A 22,517-nucleotide genomic window follows, 5' to 3' on the forward strand; every position below is an offset into this window, starting at 1 on the left:
TCTCTGCCGTGTTTGTTTGTTGTTAAGGAGGGCGATGTAGCGGGCGGGGAGAGCGACGGTGGGTTGTGACGTGAGGGAACCGTTTGTGGAGGTAGGAACTCTCGAAAACGTTAGTTGTCAGGTTGAGGCTTTCGTCCTTTCGCTGGTATTTTTCAGAGTTACGTATGGGACAGCTTTTGCTACGCTTCCCTAAGGCCGGGCGATCGCGTTAATGAAAGGACGGGGGCAGAATAGGACGGGGTGTTCACCTGCGTCACACCCATTACCTCGGTTTAGGTCCGATCTGGATTTATAATTATTACTTAATTCTAAGCATGCTTACTTCTCCCACATCTACATCTCATTACCTGCTGATTCTTAGCTGCTCCTCTACTTTTCTTTCAGTATTGGCTAAATTTGTACCTCAGCTCCTGAATCAATTCCTGAGCGTGTCCTGGGTGTAGCATACATTAATGCAAATCTAATTATACTTTTTTGAGTATGTGTCTGTATAACAGATAATATTCCTGTAGAAAATTCCTGTCTCCTGGAGGGAAACAATGTTTGGCTTAATCATGGGCAGTAGCAGATTTGGATTTAGCTGCTGCAGCTCCTGGGCAGGTCGGGCCCTGCATTTCTCATTTTTGGGGCACATTAAGTTGGATTGCTGCTTTATTCTCTGAAACGATGATACCCTTATGATCTTTTTGTGTCAAGGTTTGTTGCATCTTGGTTCTTGCCTTCCTGAGCCAACGTGGTTTGGGTAAGGCAGGTATTGACAACCAATATATCTGAAGAGCACTAGACTTGAGAAGGATGCCTTGGCTTATATTTGACTTAGCTCTCGTCTTATATTTTTCCTTTTAGACAGTAATTCTGTAGAGGAAAAGAAAACAAGATGGATTGGATGAAATTACATTCATATTCCCGGAAGAGGCAGACCCAAAAGAAAATACATTGTGCTTCTCCGTTGCCAGCTCAAACAGCATCTGTTGCAATGGGCAGAATGAAGAGTAAAGCCAAAGCACCCCAGCAGGACCCAGATCTGCTTTCCAAGCTTAGCTGTGATCCTCAGGTGAAAAGAACTGTTGGTAAGAAAGAGGGTGAGATCTTTATGAAAATCTAAAGTATGTTTCTTTAGAGTGATGTTTCAGAATGTATAAGCTCTGTTTGTATTTAGTTGATGAGTATCATGGAGAGCTTTTACATGATCTGAAGGCTGAAGCAAATCTGATCTAGTTTGAACATTTCTCTACAGCTTAAAGGGAATAGTTGAATGATAAAATTCCTTATATTGTGACTGTTTCCATCACAATTAGCATTTCAGTTGTGATTTTCAATTGATGTGTAATAGAGAAGGAGGACAATACAGCTCTAAGCTTTAAGATGTTTCACAACAAATCTTTTTTCTGTCTGAAATTAGTCCATTTAACTGCTTATATACATAGATTGTGGTGGAATGAATACTGTCTATTATTGGTATCCCAAGTCATGATCCAGAGAATTATAGGCAATCCTTGGTTTAAGAGTGTCCGACTTAAGGACAACCCCTAGATATGAACAGGCTGCCTATTCCAAAAAATGGCAGATGGCATTTTCCTTCTTTGAGCTGACAAACTGCTGAAGCCACACAGTGCTTTCAGGGACCGCTGAAGCCATGCGTTTTTAATATACAGCCTGTTTTCAGCAGTTTCTGAAAGCATTGTGCAGCTTTAGCGGTTCGTCGGTTTGAGGAGGGACAACGCCTTCTGCCATTTTTAGGCAGCCTGTTTGTAAGTACAAGTTCCGACTTACATACAAATTTGAGTTAAAGCAGAGTTGGGAACAGAACTTGTTCTTAAACTGGGGACTGCCTGTATTAGAATAATCTGAAACCCCCTCAAGGATCTGAAGAAGCAACTGTAAGTGTTGAGGCAAAAGTGCCACACTCCATCACCTGGCCTTCCCTGTGTTAATGGTGAAGGTCTGAAGTGGAAATGTAATTGTGTACTTCTGATTTTGTAGGGCCCTGATCCCACAAAATTATGCAGGGCAATCATGGTTAGTTTCTTTTTAGGCCTTAACATTTATTTTGAAGAGCCAGGTGGGTTGGTGAGGCCCCATTTCACCTCCATGCGTACATTTTCTGAACAGTTCAAGTTTGTACTTTCCAGATAGTTTCCTTCTGCAATCTGACAAACTGATTTCAAGAGTCATGTGGGTGTCAGGAGCCATTTATTGCACAGTATCAGGAGAAATACTGTAAGCTCTAGTTACACCACAGCTTTATGTGTTTTTATTAGGAAGTTTCTTCCCCAATGTACTTTGTGGCTTGCTCCTTGCCATGTATGCTATAACTGCAAGTGGATTGCTCTCTGAATTGTGACCTAACCTTTGAGCTGGAAGAGAAACAACCCCCCACCCCCCAGTTGTAGTCCTGTACAACTTTTAGAGCAAGAGCACGATAAGATGGAATGTGACAAGAGTGCACTTATCTAGGATTTGAGCTTTAAAGATCCTTGCTTTACAAAAGAGTCACTATGTTCATATTGGTAAAACTGAGATTTAAGTTTTTGTTTTGTGCAGGCTGGTACTTCTTGGATGAAGAAAAGTACCTTGTGCTGGACAGTTTGAGGGAAGATAGAGAGTTTTGGGGGGAGGGAGGGTCTTCCTGGGTTTTCTTAGGCCTGAAGTGGGTGCCATACCTATTGCATTTGGTCCACAGGCTGGTACTTCCTTACTTTTCTTGAATATGCATTTTTAAGAAGCATTATAACAGGAGAATATTCTGATCTGAATTCTAGAAGCACTTTAAGATCAAGAAACTATGCCTTCAGGTTCATTTTTAGTTACATGGGTAGACTGATTATTTATTCTAGTCATAACTGACTCTGAGCAGTGTATATACCAATAATAATAGTAATATAAAGAAAAATGTAATAAAATATTCCACTGAACAGCCAATCCAATGCAAATACTCCCCCTGCAAAGGGGCTCAAAGGCTTGCTGAAAAAAGCCAGTTCTTAACTGCTTTTTGAAAACTTAAGAGGGCTGAGGCTGATTTGATGTCTAGGTATATGTTATTCCAGAAAAAGTAACTGAAAAGGCCTTCAGATGACGCTCTGTAATGGAATGGCTCCAGTGTGACCTTTTTTCTTCAAGTTTAATGGATGAGTAGAAACAATTGGGAGTAGGGTTTATGGGTATAAAGGTAACAACCAACACATTGAATTGCACCCAGAAGCAAACTGGTAACCAGTGCAGCTCTCAAAGCAGTAGAATTATATGAGTAAATTGAGTGGCCCCCTATACTGCCCAAGCTGCTTCATTCTGGACTAATCAAAGTTTCCAAGTGATTTTCAGTGGCAGCCCCACGGACAACATATTACAGTAGTCCAAATGAAAGATGACGAAAGCATAAGTGATTGTGAGCAGGGCCTTCCAATTCAGGGGAGGTTGTAACTAATGCATCAGAAGGAGCTGTGTGAAGGCTTTTGGAGTCACAGTGCCACATGCTCATTGGGTAACAGCTATGACTCCAGGAGAACCCCAGATAATAGTTCTGCCTGGGGAAGCATGACCACATCCAGAACTAAAGGTGGAATATCTGTCATTCAAACCATATAAATATAATATTTATGCAAAAGAGATACCGTTCCTCATTTCAGAACTGGCGATTGATCCAGGTCTCCTCTTTCAGTAATTTTTGGCAATGTTTAACCAAGAAATGTGATTATGGATAGGCTTCACCAAGTGTACCATTTTTATGTGTTCCTTTGTTCTTGGAGGATTATTAAGTTTTATTTAGGCAACAGATTTTGAAGTGGAACAAATGCCTCATAGTGAAGTTATTACAGTGGGGTATATATAGGAAATTCCTCACAATCTGTGAATAGTAACTCACTTCTTGATTAGTCTTCTACCTTAAAACTGCCCAAACTTGGAAAAATGAAAGCTTTCTGTGTAGGTGGATTGCTTACAAAATTAATTAAATTGAGTAGCCAGAAGGGGGAGCATTTCTCCTTTTGAAGAAAAAGTCTAGTGAGTAGGAACATAGTACTGTATTCCTATTTTTTAAAAAAATAAACTGGGAAAATAGTATATCTTGCAAAATGAGTCAATTGAATAATGCAAAGGAGTTGTTCCTGGCCATCTCTAGAGAGAGTGTGTGTAACTTGTGGTTTTACAATTCTACTAGAGTGAGCTGCCAGTCATTTTCTTTTTAGAAAGCACTAATCTAACTTGCAGTTTTCTTCCTAGTTTTCATTTGTTCATACTAAATTACAGAAGTTTTGGTTTTTTGCCCTGTTAGAAAAAATCAGAACCTGTTGAGGAAAATCTGTTAAGTTGGCCTGGGGCTTCACACATTGGACTCTGTCATCAGCCTAGGAATAACGACTATTGAGGGACTGCTTCTCATTCCTTCCAGCAAGAGCAGCAGACCATTGGAAAAATCCAGTTGGCATTATTCTATGTAGTCATACAAAGAATTGCCAGAAAGAACATACAACAAAACTTGCAGTTTGTAATTAGAATTCTTTGATGTTAATTTATAAATGGCACTGTAAATTAAATGCACCATGCTTTTTAAAAAAAAAAATTTTATTATAATTTCAAGAAAAAAGGAGAAGAAATAATGCTGACAAATTACACATTTAAAATAGGAAATGTAGTTAGGAAGGGGAAAAAACGTAATCGTTAAAATACGGGTAGATAACTAACAACTCTTGAATAATCAGATGTAAAGTATCATATGGCTGTTTAAAGTACCGTGTATTTTCAATTGTGTTTCTTAGGGTATGAATTATCTAATTACTTACCTCTTTAAGCTATCATGGGTGCCTTTTCTAAACTGGTTTTCTAGAATGGTTTTAATATATATCTTTTTAATGTTCCTTAGGAGTAAGAAAAAGTGTGTCCATGTTTGTGTATTTTTGCATGAAGTTATGGTTTTTGCCAACCTGTATACAAACATGGATGTGAAGAAATACTGATGATTATTTAATGACAATATGTTTATGGTCACAACATCAGTAGAAATAGAACTTATTATATAATATGTTACAAATATGATCTCTGTATGCATGACTCGGGAAAAAATAGTCCTCTACTTAGTACCTCTAAGGAAAGGGGTGAATATTAAGCAGTAAACTCTTGCTTCTAAAAGGCTACATGGTTATTCTCCCTTTACTTCAAAACAAATTATTTAGGTAAATGCAAGACTTTTAGATAAGCTTAATAATACTGAAGGTCTTAAAACTTCCCTTTTCTCCTACTTAGTCCTGCTATTGTAGTAATTTCCATTGTAACATCTGTCTCAATAGGGCAGATGAGAAGCACTATTACAAAAACATTACCAAAAGTTCAAGAATACTCTGAAGTGACTCAAATGGATTGTCTTTCATCTGAAGAAAGGTACGGAATAATAGGCATTCAGGATTTTTTAAATTTTTTGTTTTAATCCTATGAAAGGGTTTAGATCACTTTGCTTTAACAGTATAATTCCACGGTGACTGGGGATGATGGACTACAGTCCCATATCTCAATGGGACACTAGGTTAGGGAATGCTGTTCTTGGGCCAGTTTTCTTATTAGCATTATATCGAACTCATTACTAAACAGTAGTCTCATTAAATGAGTGCTCAGGGACAAGGGTAATGCATTCACTGTTTTACTGAAGGAGGTTGCAGATATCTGAAAAAACCTGAAATAGCCTCTGAAAATATACATGTAATTGCCCTCATTTTTTTTCTAAATAGCATTGAATTAAATTATAATGGATATAGAAGTATGGAGGTGACCAACGATATCAATGACATGGAAACAACACCCTCAAAGGTAGACATATTATTGTGAAATCACTTAAGTTGAATAAATTTCACTGGTGGAGGCACAGGCGAGGATAGTATCCAGGATTCCATTAAACCAACTTCAGCTCTAATTGTAATTAGAGAAAGTTGATCATATCTGACTCCCATTGATTTTAGATTGGGTTCACATAATACACTGAATCCTAAATTAACTAAACTACCCACTAGGCCATGAAACATTAACCAGGGTTAAAACTATGTTTAACATTTTATAAATGCATTTATTAGGTCATGGATAAATGTGGTGGGAAGTCAGATTAGTTAGACATCTGCATAGATTCCATGTAAATTTATAGTGACAATACCATTGTGTGATGGATACTCTTCATGAAACAGCTGCCACCTAGATTCAGGTTTAAATAAGTCTCTATAGAGAAGGCATTTTATTCAGTGGTTTTACATGTGAGAAATCCTGGGGCATTGTGGTGACTTTTCCAGTCTTCATGATGATGATGATAATGATGATGATAATTTATTAAATTTATATGCCACCTGACTCCCAGCGACTCTGGGTGGTTCACAAATGGTTAAAAACATTTAAAAACAAATAACAGTACAAAAACACAAAACAAAGGAACAAGATGGCAAAGAAAACAAACCCAGATGGGATGATGAGCAGTACGCCAATGTTAACATGGCTTCTTTGTACTCACTGGCCTTATGATCATAAGAATGATTCTGACAATCCTTGCTTGAGGAAAAATTTGCTATCCCAAACTTATAATGCAGCTTGGGTAGGTTAACTGAAGAAAACGTGTAAAGGGATCACTTCCAGGAAACAATTTTTGAGAAATTTGTATGATATTTGCTTTGACATCTGGGCTTTCATTGTTGTCCATAGGGTTCCTTGCATTTAGCCTCTGCAAGTAAACAAAGCCTGAGAAATAGTGAAACTACTTCAGGTGAGTGTTCCAAATATACTGGGATCATAGACATTCTTCTTTGACTATATCCTGAAGCTTTAGTTTTTCATCTGTGACTCATAAAATAACATTGATATGTAACATCCCCACTCCATGTCAGATTTTCTCATGAGGATTGACGTAGTTTATTCATAAATTTGTTTGTTCAAATTTGTTATAGCTTCCCAACTCTGATGGACTCTGGGTTGCATACAAAACCAAAAAATCCATAAAAACTGGTAAAATATAAAACCATACGACAGCCTGGACTAAAATGGTCTCAAAAGCAACACAAATCAAACAGAACAGGAGCCCCAAAAATACAATAATACATTAACCCCAGGCCTGGGACCAAAACCAGGGTTGATGTTAGTGATGTCCAGTCAGGCAGTATGATTAATCAGTAATTGGAAAATCCTAAACACCCAAGTGATTTTGTAGTCTGTGATATATCTCTTTTGTATCTGGAGGGCTTGTAGAGGTCAGGACTGTAAATGAATTTCCAACTCTGCCACCATTGTGAGATGGCACCTTCCACTAGCTCTTTGTAATAAGTGTTATTTCTTTTGTTAAACTGATACCCCACTTCTCTGCATCAGATGAATACAGTAAACACTTGATTTTACAAATAATTGGAGGGGAGGGGTATGTATGTGAAACCTAGGTATCCATTAAATCCACAAATGATGCTACGCAAATAATGTAATTTATGTGAATAGTCTGGAATTCCTCAGATACAACAGATTATTTTGTGGTAATGTCTGGAGGAAATTTTTATCTATTGAATCCTAAGTCTGCTATAGCAGGGTTCTTTAAGGTTTTACTGGATTGGAATATCATTCAAAACAGATCATACTGTGTTTGCCTGAAAATATGATCTGTAAGAAGATTCCATGTCCCCAAAATATTATTAACCAGAAAAAGTGCCTATTTTTTCCTCAGTTTATCTAAGAGAACTCGGTCATTTAAAGTTATATTATTTGGGGAAAACATAATTTTTGGAACTTCAACCATACTAAAGATGTATCAGTAAACATAATATAAATATAAAGAAGTATAAATATGATATCTGTAATACATAAATATGTATAAGTACTATTTGTTATATAAATAACAATTTCTCAACTAAATAAAATGTACTTCAGCACACAAGCCACCTTGATATTCTTCCTGAATAGCATCTTTGTTTATTTTTGCTTTTTAATTGAATGCAAAAACAACAAAAAATAAACAATACATAGTGAAAAAAGAAAAAAATAAAACAAAAGCATACAGAGCGTATGTTCATATATACATATATAACAATTCCACATAAGCATTTCAGTAAATGGTATTGATATTTCATTACAATCATCCATAGCTAATTAATGTCAATCAGTAATTTGTTCGTATGTTGCTCATAACCTCAACTCACCAGACCACTGAATGGTTGGGAGTTTGTTTATCCCACCAGCCCACGTTTTATGATAGCTTATTAAAAACAAACCTGGTTCTAACCTGATTTATATGTATTTGCATATGTGTATACACCTAAGAACAGTTACATGCCAATTAAATTTATATATGTTTGTGTATGTACACTTAGCTATATATACAAATTCTATGAGAATATATTTGGTATTGTCTCAACTGCAGGACTATAATTAAGTTTGCTTTTTCTCCTTTGATGCTAAATACACTTATTTGGGAGAGAGAGCACCATTTTGTCATGGATAATGATTATTGGTTTATCTTGATCAGTTTGGACCCCTCCTTTCTGTGTTGTATGTTCCACATTGGAGAAGTAGGCAATTTGATAAAATTTAATCTTTCTGTATTCCTTCCTGCTGTACAATGTTCTGCAAAGTTAAAACTGTCTTTTGATAAATTTGCATTTTGACTGTAATTCCAGGAATGACATTACCAACAGGAGTTTCAGACTTTTTGCTGGATTGTTTGGATGTGGAGACTACGCTGGACTGTAGTTATACCAAGACTATTGATTCTACAAGTACTTATTCATCACCTGAAATATTCAGGGATGAAGCTGGCTTAGGTATACATTTTTGTTTAATTATTTGTGGGAAGAAATTAAGAAAAGAGATGCACATGTATCTATGTTTTTGTCTTTGTATTAGAAAGCAGAGCAGTAGTACCTTGTATTTTGATATACTTGGTACAGTAAGGGAGGAAAGCAGATTGAACAATCTTCTGTCCAGTGCTTTTTAATTTGCTGATGCACTGCATACTCCTTCAATCAACTCATGAATTCAGAATCACCTTTATTTTTTAACTTTTTATTTGATAATTCCTGTTCTAAGTTTCTTAGACCTAGAGAGAAACCAATTCTATTATGGATTAAGTAAAACATTTGCTTCAGATTATACTCTCATTGTCAACCAATTTGTTAGCTCCCCTGAAATATATGGGAAATGTTCTGAAGTAATTTACTTAAAAAGACATTGTTAACATTGTGGAATTTCTGAATTTTAATAGCAGAATTCTTGACTGTATTGTCTTCTGCCTTCAGAAGAAGACACTGCTAGTCCTGAAACACACCTTGCGTGCAGAAATTCAACTCTTTTGGATACCAGCAAAGCCATCAACATAGACAAGATGCCACAACTGCCAAACCTTTCTAAAATACTTGGTAACTTTTGGAATATGATATAGAACATTTTATTTAATTTTGCCACTAAAGTTCTTTAGAAAAATGAAACTATATATTCAACAGCTGACATAGGTCTGGATAGGAATGTGATATGGATGAACTTCTGTCAGGAAATAAACTGGAGGAGAGAAGTAATGGACAGAACTAATCACATGTGCCAGTTTTCCAGTGCAAATTACCTCATCATCTTGCCAAACTGAGGAGAACAGATTCCAAGTCCAAATGTTTCTCAAACTTAATTTGGCTTAGGAATCTCAGGGGTATCTTCTGCATACCCTCTGGTCTTGTCCACAACGTGACATTAAAGTGCTGTTTGGTGCAGGAGCCGGTTTAAAGTATACCGGCTTAATGAACTGCTGGTTGTACTTCCTATTCTGCCTGAGCAGAATAAGAATTTTGTCTGAATATGAAGAGGGGAAAGGAGAGAGGTAGGGTAGGAAACACCTCCTTTGCTGCAGTCAGAAGATCTGAGGGTCTTTTGCTATCAGTTCCCCATCTCATGGAATGATTATTCTGTGGACTGGAGAATTGGCACAAAGGCAGCCATTATCCTTTTCCTCTTCTTCTTCTGCTACTTTTTGCCATGCTTTGCAAGAGAGGTAAGGGGAGAGAAGAGGCTCGCTTCCCCCCCACCCCCTCAGTTTTATACTTCTTCCTGTCACTGGAGCTAGAAGAGGCACCTGGGGGAAATTTGTCAATTTCACCCTAAACTGGTGAGTGCTACAGGGGACTGCTGGCAGCAAGTGGCCACAGTATCCAGAGGTACTCCATAGAATAGGGAAAATGACATTAGGGTAGGCAAAATGGCATTGCCTCTGATGTGGAAGGATAGGCAGGACAAGCAGGTAAAAGTAGCTACCACATTACCCACTCAAATCAGCTGAAGTTCTTGAAATGTTCAGTGGCACACTGATGCCTGATCCATAAATAAGAGAAACTGGTGTTTCCAAAGCGCTTGTGTTTTAAAGCACATAAGTAGCCTCCAAAAGGCCTAAGACGTACCTTGCAAATCAGATCGTGGTTAGGCTTTCTGTAAGAGAAGGTAGCCCAGCAGACCAAGATGAAATAGCTGTGGAGGGCAATTTCTAGTGACCAGAGGGGAGGGGAAGTGCCCACAACAGTATGTGCTAGCCAGTTGAAGTAAAAACATTGCCTTCAAGGAAATGAAGTGCCACAGAAAGACTATAAAGCACCACTCCCACTTTTGACATACAGCAAGATAGGCAGAGGTTGCTTCATGGTGGGTTGAGGACAATGTCATGTATTCCTTTCCTACATGTTTATTTCTTCAATTTTTATGGGTGTCCCCTTGCCAAGGAACTTTGGGTAGCTAACAGAGGATTAAAAACTTCAAAATAAAAATGAGAATCCATAAAAAAACACCATGCTGGAGATAAATGTCTACCATACAACATATTAATGGGTTCACATACCATCCTGCTCCACTGCCTGGGACAACAGGCAAGTCTTCAGGGCCTTCATCAAGGCTGGCAAGGTCAAGTGACAAATGGTTAATGGGGTGCCTTTATACTGGGGCAAGCAAAATGTGGATGAGCCCTATGACATATGCAACTAGGGTTACTGCACGATCTTCTGCTGCATATTATATTCTGCTAAATTCAATCTTTTTTAGATACCACTTTAGGAATCCAAGGGCAGAACTCTACCAGGTAAAAAGAGCATTCTCTTTAAATTTGAATCCAAAAATACATTGTACATTCCAAATAGCATGGGGGAAGATTAATTTAAATTGCCACCATGAACAGGTGACTAGTGCTGTCACCACTGTGGGAATCTTAAAGATACAAACCTCAGTAACACATGCTACCATTTTTGTTCATATGATTAAGGATTCAGTTTCACTCACCTGAGCAGTGAATTTGAGTGCCAAATGTCAATTTCCATTTATATTTCACCCTGCAGTTTTGGAAATCAACTGCAGGGTGAAATATAAATGGAATTCCTTGTGCATTTTATACTAGGCCACTTTACTCAGTCAACGTCTTCCCACAGTCACTCCCCAAACATCATTTATTCCAAGAATGTTTCATACAAGCTTCACAATTACTGGCATTTATGCTTAGGAGAAATCTCCAAGAATTGTGGAAATGTTGCTGAGGACTGTATAGCTGAGACCAACTTGTAGTTTTGAAGATCCCCTTTTAGAGGTTACATTTTCCACAGAAATGTATCTGTAGTGAGACCATCATGTTAAAGCAAAATTAACCATATAAACTGTTTTGACTGGTTAGCTGATATATAATGTGTATTATTGCATACAGTGCTTTCTGGTTAATTAGGTGAGCAAAAATGTTTCATCTTAATGCATGGAGATTTTTATGTGCAATGCTAGTTATAGCTTCTTTCATAATGTTTGAATATAAATATATATTAATACCACAGTCTTTTGCCAGCAGGAAACAAACCAAACAGGAACTGCTTTCTGAATCAACAAATACTTCAGCTGTAGTAGCAGGTAAATGTGTGTGTGTGTGTGTGTGTGTGTATTTGCTACATGCGAGGCACCTGATAGATTTTTTTTTCTTTACGTTACTGAGGTAGGACCATGTCAACAGCCTATTTATAGTGGTTCCCTAAAATACTCTCTTTCTAATCGTATGTTATAAACCCTCTTTACTAGAGCCTGATCAAAATCCTGGCACTGAAAATCTCTTAACTAAAATAGTTCCCTTCTCATCCTCTGCATTGCTTTGCTATCATTCATGGAATTTGTTTACATGCCCTACAATAATTTGGTGTCATATTTTCTCACATGACTGATCAAGGATCTAGAAATGTATGTCTCGAATTAACTATCAGTAATTTTGGCTTGCTTGGGAGCACAGAGGTACACCCATTTAAAGTTAGTGAAAAATACATGAACATTTAAAATAATTGCAAAATAAATTATATTTGAGGTAACAATCCCACAAGTGTCTGTGTATATATGTGCACACATGCACACACAGTGAATGGATTGCAGGTTTTGGATTTAAGGGCAAAGATCTGCTTAGGATCATGTAGAAGTGTGAACGTTACTATTTATATTATTATATTTTTATCCCACTTATTTTTGCCTGTATGTCAACTCAAGGTGGTGAATGTACCTAATACTCTTTCCTCCTCTTGTTTTTCCCACAACAATCCTGTGAGGTAAGTTGGGCTGAGAGTGACTGGCCCAAAGTCACCCAGTCGGCTTTCATGCCTAAGGCAGGACTAAAACTCAACTTTTCCTGGTTTCTAGCCTGGTGCCTTCACCACTAGACCAGACTGGCTCTTCATAGCATCTGTTACAACTTTTTATGGAAGCTGCACCTTTTTGTGGGATTGTGAAGCACCTTTTTGTCTCTGAAGCTTTAAAATCAGTTGGAGTCAATTTAGTGAATATTCATCCCAGATTATCAGGGTGTTCTTACTAGGGAGAACTATTCAAAGAAGCCTATGCAATATTCCAGTTTGGCTGATCTTTGATTGTAATAAAGTGAACTGAATATTCAGACAGTTCATTAATTTGTTGGGAAGTCTTTCCAGTCTCTGTGAAGGGGAAGGGTCATGTTTCAACTAAATAGGAAATGACCCATTGATAATGCAAGTCGCGGACATTCATTGCACCTTAATACCAAAGTGACCAATATATGTAGATACCTACGATAGATAGATAGATAGATAGATAGATAGATAGATAGATAGATAGATAGATAGATAGATAGATAGATTTTCTTCCTCCTAGTGTAGAAATGAATAAAGAACAGAAGTTGTACATCCCACAGTAAGATGTGGATCACCTCAAACCATGCATTTTTCCTTCCCCCTACTTCTTTTGGTAGTAGCTTCTGCTGTAATATTTTGTCTAACCCAGTATTTCATTTTGTCACAAGACATAGTCAAATGCCTTGCTCCTATGTCAATAAAACAGTGAAAATACATATGCATGAATGTGCATCCCAAACTAAACCGCAGACCATACCAAATAATGTTCTTACCCCACAGGAGAATGTACTGCAGTGACATGGTACAGAATATCAGGTGGCCAAACGCTTCCTCTGACACTGTTAAGCAGCTGTTTCCATGCCAGTAATAGGGAAAACTGGGAAGAAATGAATTAAGAACTGAGGGTGTGCAGTTCTTCTATAAGACACTCACATTTCTAGGATTTCTATAAAATTAGGCCAGGATTGTTCAACAGCTAGTGAGCAGAATCTTTTGGCAAAGAAGAAATCCTTACAGAAGCTTTGTTAGTTAGGTTAGGAAACATCAAGATGGAGGGGAAGGTGCAAAAATGGCTCCTCCCCCCACCATCATTTACGTGATGGCAAATGGGGAAAGAAAGAAACTGACTGGAACGGTGATCCGGAGAGCAGTAGGGAAGGGTGGAAGCCAGGGAATCAAGTGGAATGAGGAAAGTAAAAGAACAGCCTGGTTCTTCTCAGCATTCAGTTGGAAGACAAGGTAACTCAGGTGGGATTGCAGGGATGAGGACCGTTGGGCATAGAAAATACAAAAATGAGCATTCCTACCTCTGTTGGAAGCCAGCGAAGCTTCATAAGAGGTTTCTGTATTGGTCTCATCACAGTGCATGAAGCCCAACCTTTAAGGCGTCTCTTGCTACGCTGCCCCAGTTTCTAAGCCAGTATCAGGAGGACAAGAGAGGGGCTGCAGCACTTTGATTGGCTGCTACTGGGGAAAGTGGCAGCAAGCTGCAAAATCCCACAGCTGTTTCTGGCTGTAGGCTGCACCCCAACCTTTTTTGGTTGCCATGGTAACAGTTGTGAAAACTTGATTCATCCAAAGTAATTGGTACCCTCGGATACATACATCAAGTGCAAATGCCATTAGACTCTCATTCCCTCTTTGTAGAGAGATTTTGAATAAAATGGGGTAAGCTATATATAGTTTGAAGAGATAATTATATGTTCTGAAATTGGGAATAAGCGCATGATGCTGTTGATCAGCCTCTGAGTCACAAACCTAAGGCTGGCAAATAATAGGCCAATTTGTTCAGATGACTTGAAACATAATGTTTTGTTGAATTTTTCAGGGAAACAGGTATACAAAATTTTGTCTGCAAATGAAAAAATATGTAAATCACAGCCTTCTGGAGCTTCGTTATTGCTTCCTGAACAAAAAAAAAAGGTAATGTTTTTAATACTCATAGGCTGTCGTGTAAATTGGTCAATGTGTGGTTGCTTTTATCTCTCTGCGTAGTTATTCGTGTATTTAACTTCTTTGCCACAATCCACTGTTCATATACTCTAAGGAGGGTATCTTTACTCATCACAGTGAGTCATGATTGTGAGAATTCCAGCTAAAGTGTTAAATTATTCGTTGCCAGGCTGTTATGAAAACCATAACAAAACACCCCTTCCAGACCAAGTAGTAACACATCTGTGTTTATTGATAGAACTGGACATGATCCCCATTTGACAAATGTAAGCTATAGCTCCTGGCCAAATACTAAACCATTGCGTAGCTCTTTGGAATATCAAGCTGGTGTGAACCATGGAAAGGTTACTCAACTGGGGACTGTAATAGATGAAAAAGATAAACACTCCCTTGAGCTGGGCTCGACCCCTGGTCACTACATGCATTTGTCCATGTAGCTTTCTTGGCAAGATTACAGAAATGATTTGCTCTTTTCTCCTGAGATTTTTTTTTTCAGACTTCCCAGTCTAGTCTACAACCCTAGGATTTCCTGGTAGCCTCTCACTGAAGTTGTAACCAGATGTGACCCTGTTTAGCTTTTTCAGGATCAGCCAAGACTGATTAAATGCTGTGCCCTGCTATGGATATAATATGTTACAACCATAATAATCAAGGGTAGGAGTAGAATAAAGGGCAGGGTTTCCCACCAATATGTTTCCCATTAATGGTATGTGATGGAAGAATACTTTCAGTGGAATGTGATAGATAGAAGGAAGGATTATTTAACCAGTCCTCTGTTTGCTAATTCTTGCCCATAATATTTCTCATGTTTTTCACATGTCCAGCCAGTCTTATATATAGTTTTGGAGTTAACACAGGAAACATGAGAAAATATTTGTTGGTAAGAAAGGATGCTGAGCAAGAGGTGAGAAAAGAGTTAACTTTTCCATACTTCCACTTGTTCTTAGTGCCCCAGGCCTATACAGTAGTTTCATAAAGCAAGTATGGTCAGCTTCAACTTAGATGTAGTATTACTCTAGTGATATTGTAACAATGAGTAGTAGTAATAATAATAGTAGTAATAATATCTATGTCTTGATTCTGTTACAGTGTCAAATGAACAATTTATATGAATAGTCATTTCAGTACTAATTCTAAAATCATTTACCTTGTTAAAAAAAAGTTTCATACTCGTTCTAGTAATATTGAAGCTCCAACACTGGTGAATTTTTGGAAAACAAAGTCCTTGGGAACATGGGAATCCCTTAAGTGCATATATCCATCTTGAAGTAAGATTCATTTTTATAAGGTTTAACTTCCCCATAAGCTCATTGGGATTTTGAACCATCTGTTTCTATCAATATTAATTTGAGATAAACAATTTGATATATTTACATTTATGGTAATTTCTCAAGATAATTATTCCAATATATTTAAAATACTAAGCAAAGCCCCAGTTTCTACCAATTTCCATAAATAAAATTAATTGACTAACTTGACAATTCACTAAACTCATGTACTATATTGATAAATTTTGATTTACGATATTAATAATTATCTTTAACACATACTATATCATCAGCATATAATACAATTTATGTCCAGCTCCAGCCACTTTTACGTCCAGAATGTCAAATGGTTTTAATTTCACATTAAATATAAGAAGAAATAATAGGCATCCTCTAGGAGTTCCACAGTATCTTGACAAGTGAAGAAATAATTCTGTTTGTAATAACCCTGGAATTAGAATTTGTTGTTGTTGTTCAGTCGTTAAGTCATGTCCGACTCTTCGTGACCCCATGAACCATATCATGCCAGGCCTTCCTGTTCTTCACTGCCTCCCTGAGTTCGTTCAGTTTCATGCTCATTGCCTCAGTGATGCTATCTAACCATCTCATCCTCTGCCGTCCTCTTCTCTTTTTGCCTTCAATCTTTCCCAGCATCAGGGTCTTTTCCAAAGAGTCCTCTCTTCGCATTAGGTGACCAAAGTATCTGAGCTTGAGCTTCATTATCAATCCTTCCAATGAGCAATCAGGGTTGATTTCCTTTAAGATTGACTGGTTTGACCTCCTAGCAGTCCAGGGGACTCTTAAGAGTCTTCTCCAGAACCACAGTTCAAAGGCATCAGTTCTTCGGCGCTCAGCCTTCTTTATGGTCCAGCTCTCACAGCCATACATTACTACTGGAAAAACCATAGCAGAATTAGAATACCACATCGTAATTCAATTAAATAAAAATTCCGGTAGGTTTAAAGCAGCAGCAAACCTTTCTCTTCATACGCTTGTAATACACTATTGTTGTTCTTATATTATTTCTTTGCAAAATATGAAATCTCTTCCTCTCTGGGGAATCTGGGCACTTTGTCTGTGACTAAACAGTCTGGATAGGAATTTTGAGTCAGTGTATTTTAGTGTTTATGATATTTGCCTCTCCCTCACCTCATTTTGTTTCTATATGACTTCTTAGTTGATTGACAGCCATTTTTTGCTTATGTGCTAGGGTCTTGTATTATGATTGGTCATATTCTCTGCTGAGATTATTTTATATGCTTACCATGTTTTCAAGGAACAGAACACGATCAAGCATATAAACAGAGAATAACACTGAAGTCTTTAATGGTTTGGCTGATCATCTTCTGGCAATTGTTCCATAGAAATCTTGAAGTATGAAATTTATAAATAGGCCATTCCTCCTTTAACATGATCCAAGAGCCAAGTGTGGTGTAACAACTAAACACTGAGGCAGAAATACCCAAAGAGAGGAGGAACACAGACCCTGCCAAGATTGTGCCACTAAGTACAACCTGTTGAGCTGGATGACTAAAACTGATTAGCTGCTGGACTCTCTTATTTGGGGAGAGGGCAGAGGGATTGAAGGTGGCAAAAGCCTGCTGGACATCCCACATTATTTTGGGGACATTGGCAGGGAGGAAAACTGGGAGTACCATTTTAGTGCAAATGAAGAGTTGTACAAATATGCCCCTTCTTTCTTGAATAAAATAGCAGGATTCTCTTCAGTTCTCCTGTGCCTGGCTGGAAATCTGTGGAGAGAAGTTGGTTTTTTAAAAAAAGTGGAGAGTGGGAGGTCATAGATACAAAAGAAACTCGAAAAATGGGCTAATTGAGATGGCAACTGGGACAGAAATGGTTGCAGTGGAAGCTAGATAGTGACCAAAGGAGAGAGGCATGCCTGCACCGCCCATACTTGCCTAAAACCCATTTCTGGGTAAACTTACAACAGGTTACCAGACCTTGCCTCCATGATAAGGAGCAGCAAAGAATTACCAATTTTGCACATACTGGAACTGAGATGAAATGCTGTCAGATTTAGGGGAAAAACTTCTATTTTTACATAAGGCTGTTTGGCTGGGGGTCTGATGAGGTCAACACCATGTAATCAGAGGGGACGATTGAAGTTGTCATGATGTTATGATTCCACTGGACACTAAATGGGGACAAGGCTTATAAGGGAGGAAATCCTTTATACAGTATACATCTTTCTCTTCTGTTTTCATGGACTTATTAGAGGATCTTAAGGAAACGAAGTTTTCCTTGTCATGGAAAATTCAGAAGTACAGAGCGCAATGCTGAAGAGAAGAATCAAGCTTTATTGCAATGATTGTTGTGTGTCTGCTTTACCAGAAAGAGGAACTCCAAACAATGGAAAAGCAAAAATTTTTATAGAAGTTGAGGGCTACAAGACGGGAAATCCCTGGGATTTGATTTGCTGGACAGTTTTGGGGAAGCTAGGCAGGTCCTTGTCTGTGTACCTGGGTGGACTTCTCCAGCTCAGTTGCCTCTCCTGAAAAGGCTGCTTTGGCTAACAATAGAAATGTTAGGGTTAAAGGAGAAGGAATGTTGAGGTCATCAGGCTGATTGAGGATGGAAGGTTGGGTGTTTCTAGTTTGCAGTTTCCTTGAGAGGGTTGCCCTTGGGCTATACTGTGAGTGGGTGAGGAGGCTTCTATTCTTTGGTTTAGATGGGATTGGCTGGGGGCAGGTAGGGTCAGTTTGGGTCTGATAGGAGTAGGCAAAGAGAAGAGGTGGGTTGACCCTGGTCATGTCCAAAAACTGGAGGAAAAAGGAAGCAGTCTCCATTTTGTTTGTTAGATCTATTTTCTCCATAACATCTGTTCTTTACAATAGTGGGAAAATAAATGTATGGTGCTAGCATTGATGGTTGATGGTGCTAGCATTGAGGTAGCACTAGTCAAGCCAATAAACAAAGAAAGCACTTGGACACAACATATTAATGGTCAAATTAGCCCCAGTTCTGAAAATCTTTTAGTTTTTACAAACAAAGAAGATGGTCATCAGAAATCACTAACAAAGCCAGCAACTCTTCCAATATGCCTTAATGGGCAGAACAGTCCAAGTCCTCCTGAAATTGAAAGGTGTACTTACTCATTTTTCCCAGAAACAAAACATACTCCAGTTAGCATGTACTCTTTAAAATCTGGTCATTTTAGTTCTGCAGTGATGCAGTTATGTTATTATTGCAACAAAAATAATTGGGTGGCTCCAGAATATTATTTGTATTCAACTACAAATCAAGATGGAAAAAATTGCTGGTATGTAAGATTGTTATTCCAATGGTTGCAAATGGATCTCAGAGTTATTTTATGCCAGGCAAACTCTGCACAACTGTAGAAGATGCAAAAGAACTAGCAGCACAGTTTGCACTTGTGCCCTTGGATTATAATTTCCATCAAAGTTCAGTAAATAACATTTTTTCCTGTTAGTGCTATGCTTTCTTCAGCCAGCGTTTTACCATATACATCAAGACCATATTCTTATCCAAGCTATCCCTTGTCACCATCAATTCCGCTTGCTAATAGCAACCATGTTGGACAGCGTCTGTACATCCCCAATCAGGCCTCATTCTTTTGAGGGGAAAAAAAAAGCTGGATGAAAAAAAAGTATACTTTTTAAAAACTGTAATGTAGTTTTAGCTTTAGTCGGGTTCACACAATTGCTTTTGCTCAGTTATTTCAGATTGCTTATAAATTATAGATAAGAAAACCCATTTAAATGTTTTTTTTAATAATTATTTTCATTAAATAGTAGCTTTAAAATATTTTGAATGCATGCAGTTGTTTAGTCTTTTTATGTGTATAGTCTTTTTATATAGTATTTTTTAGCGAATTTAATATGGATATTTATATTTTTACTGTTTTTAATGTTTGATTTTAATTGTGAGCCATCCAGAGTCATCCTCTGGGGGAGATGGGCAGCATATAAATTTAAATAAATAAATAAATAAATAAATAAAGGTAACCTCTACCATGTAATTTGTTATGTTTGTGAAAATGAAATTAAATATGCAAAATGCTTTGTTTACATTGCTTTTTAAATGTAAGTATGTTTTTTTACTACTGCTGATTTTATACTGATACAAATTTCTTATGATAGGCTGAGGATCAGCAACCCGTCAAAAGGAAGTATAGAAAAAAAATAAAATTTGGAAATGTATGTTCTTTCTCCTCCCCTCATGTACTGCATTCAACTAGAAAAAGCAATTTGAAGAAAATGTGTGGGATTGTAGCATCCAAGCCACCAGATGCTGACATGGTATGCTGGGTTCACCCCCTGCCTGGATTCACCTACTGCCTGGGTCCACCCCCTGAAGGCCACGGTGAAGGTTGAATGTATGATTGAAAGGAAAAAAGAAGCTATATAAACCATGTTGAACCCTGCAGTAAGAAATCCTGACATAATAGCAGAAAATTGACAGCTGTGAGTCATTTGGCACCTTGACACTGAGAATGAGAATGCCTTTATCCATCTGTTTCAGGAAAAAGACTCAATGGGATGAGCACCCTCAAAATCAGTCAAGGCTTTCTTATTCAACCCTGAATACAAAGGTCAAGGCCCCCTCCACAGTTTTGTGAATGCAAGCTTGCTCATTTGGCTTTCCATGCTTCCCCATTTTATATATATAGAGATACTAAATTCATCTTATCAAAAAATCTAGGTCTTTTACATGTGGGTACATGAATCTGGAATTCTTTGATCAATGGGATCCAACTTGCAGAATATTGACATATTTTCTATTGCAGAAAATAATAATATTGCAGATACAGTAGGACACTTATCTAGAACATGTTTCTAACCTTAAATATTTGATTGAGTCCAAAGGCAGGGTATTAACTGAATACATAAATAAACATCTTTATTTCTTTGCTACTAAATGAGGTTTTGTTTTTATTGTGTGCCTATTTTACAAACTCCCCTGGAAATTTTATGTTAAAGTCCCTTCATAGCACCAGACATTCTGGCTAAAATAACCACTATTTTATTTGATATATAACAGTGTAAATGTTTCTTTGTAGTGTACCACTTAGTAATATTTTCAGAAAAACAGATCTTAATAAGTAAATAAATGTAAAGTTTTTTTTTAAAATAAGCCAATTTAAACTGCAAATGCATTAATATCCTTTGAGCATTGTTACTTCTGGCAAAAATTGTCTATACTTGCTTGACAGTTTAGGCTTGAGAAATAAGGATTGATATGAAATGACTATCAACCGAAGAGTTTTTAATCTGCATGACTTTTAACAAAAACTCAACCAAAAGTGAATAAAAGATTGCTTTCTGTACATTATGAATTATCAGTAGCTGAGATGCACCTTAAGACTGAAAATTATATCTAGAGATTCCCAGATATTTTTGTTTGTCCAGTTTGTCCAGTTCACAAAAGTATCATGCAAATATCTACTTGGTGAAAAATTACTTTGTTGATCTTGAGCCATAATGGTGTCTATGAGAAGACAGTTTTGTATGATGTATTACAGCAGTATTCTGACAAAAGGAAGGCTGTTTTTTCTTGATAGTCCAGACAAGCTACACATATAGAATGAAGGTCAAGGAATAATTTCCTGAGAAATACACCCTCTGGATTAAGAATAACCCCTTGCATTTTTATTTTTCTTTGGTACAGTTAGACTTGTTGTCTGTGCATGAAGCCTCAGTCCATGACAACTGTTTGGTATACAAAAATAGTCCAAAGGTGAATTCAGAAGCGATTGTTCCTCTATCTCCCCAAAGGACCATTCATCAGGTTATATGTTTATTTACCTTTTCTTCTGATTCAATATTAAATTAAATTGCTCTGGCGTTTAAAACATCAAGGTAGAATGGGATAGGATTTCAAATGATTTCAAAATTCTCTGTCTCCAAAATGTGAAAATGCAATATATTCTTAAGCCTGATTTCCTTTTGGTTTTACACTTTAGATGAAGGATATACAGGTAGTCTTCAACTTATGACCACAGTTGGGACCGGATCTTCTGTTGCTAAGTGATGCAGCTGTTAAGTGAGTCACGCCTGATTTTATGACCTTTTTTGCTGCAGTCCTTAAGTGAATCACTGCAGTTGTTAAGCAAATCACACGGTGGTTAAGTGAATCAGGCTTTGCCCATTGACTTTGCTTGTCAGAAGTCCCCCGGGAAGGTCGCAAATGGTGATCACGTGACCCTGGGATGCTGCAATCTTCATAAATACATGCCAGTGGCCAAGCACCCAAAATTTGATCATGTAACTGCACAGATGCTGTGACAGTTGTAAGGGTGCGGACCAGTCGTAAGTTACTTTTTTCAGTGCCACTGAACAACTTTGAACAGTTGTTAAATGGATGGTCATAAATTGAGGACTACCTGTATGTTCTGAGTCAACTATTAATATTACCCTCCTTCCTCCTTTATTTGGGCTGTTTTTTTTGTTTTAATACATACATATTTTCAAGTGTCACTTTTTTTTCTCTAATGGATTGTAAAAACACTTATAAAATTAATAGCCAAATTTGCTGCCAATTTGTAGAATCCTTTTCCCTCCAAAGCTGTATCAGGGGAAGGAAAGTATGTTTTATACTGAATCCACGTAGGAGAGTTCAAATAGGTTGACAGCTCTATATGGCTCCTTTCTGACATATTGTCAAAACTCTGCATTAGTCTTGTGTAATCACAGCAAGCTTCTGGTTTATGTACTTCCCCTTTTCC

The 22,517-nt window shown here is 37.5% G+C and overlaps 1 protein-coding gene and 1 long non-coding RNA gene across 3 annotated transcripts in view; one reads left to right on the forward strand and one right to left on the reverse strand.

Annotated features, from left to right (window-relative positions):
* The window catches only part of MEIKIN (meiotic kinetochore factor), a 25,303-nt gene continuing 2,786 nt past the window's right edge, over positions 1–22,517 (forward strand). Inside the window, exons 1-12 of the mRNA XM_088133739.1 lie at positions 1–91; positions 847–1,070; positions 5,283–5,373; positions 5,718–5,796; positions 6,670–6,730; positions 8,622–8,765; positions 9,240–9,359; positions 11,014–11,050; positions 11,798–11,856; positions 14,419–14,513; positions 19,933–20,091; positions 21,461–21,580. Of these exons, the coding sequence (XP_087989865.1) occupies positions 878–1,070; positions 5,283–5,373; positions 5,718–5,796; positions 6,670–6,730; positions 8,622–8,765; positions 9,240–9,359; positions 11,014–11,050; positions 11,798–11,856; positions 14,419–14,513; positions 19,933–20,091; positions 21,461–21,580 (1,158 nt within the window). The 5' untranslated portion in view covers positions 1–91; positions 847–877. The remainder of the gene's footprint in view (positions 92–846; positions 1,071–5,282; positions 5,374–5,717; positions 5,797–6,669; positions 6,731–8,621; positions 8,766–9,239; positions 9,360–11,013; positions 11,051–11,797; positions 11,857–14,418; positions 14,514–19,932; positions 20,092–21,460; positions 21,581–22,517) is intronic.
* LOC148216654 (uncharacterized) overlaps positions 16,579–22,517 on the reverse strand; it is a 13,388-nt gene continuing 7,449 nt past the window's right edge. For both annotated transcript variants that reach the window (XR_015794755.1, XR_015794754.1), the window contains exons 4-5: positions 17,467–17,562; positions 16,579–16,704 (exon numbers count right to left, since the gene is read on the reverse strand). This is a non-coding gene — a long non-coding RNA (uncharacterized LOC148216654). The remainder of the gene's footprint in view (positions 16,705–17,466; positions 17,563–22,517) is intronic.

The sequence above is a fragment of the Python bivittatus genome, unplaced genomic scaffold (genome assembly GCF_059951505.1).
Source record: "Python bivittatus isolate LINGU-HERP-01145 unplaced genomic scaffold, Pbiv_v1 ctg000080_np1212, whole genome shotgun sequence".
Classification (NCBI taxonomy): domain Eukaryota; kingdom Metazoa; phylum Chordata; class Lepidosauria; order Squamata; family Pythonidae; genus Python; species Python bivittatus.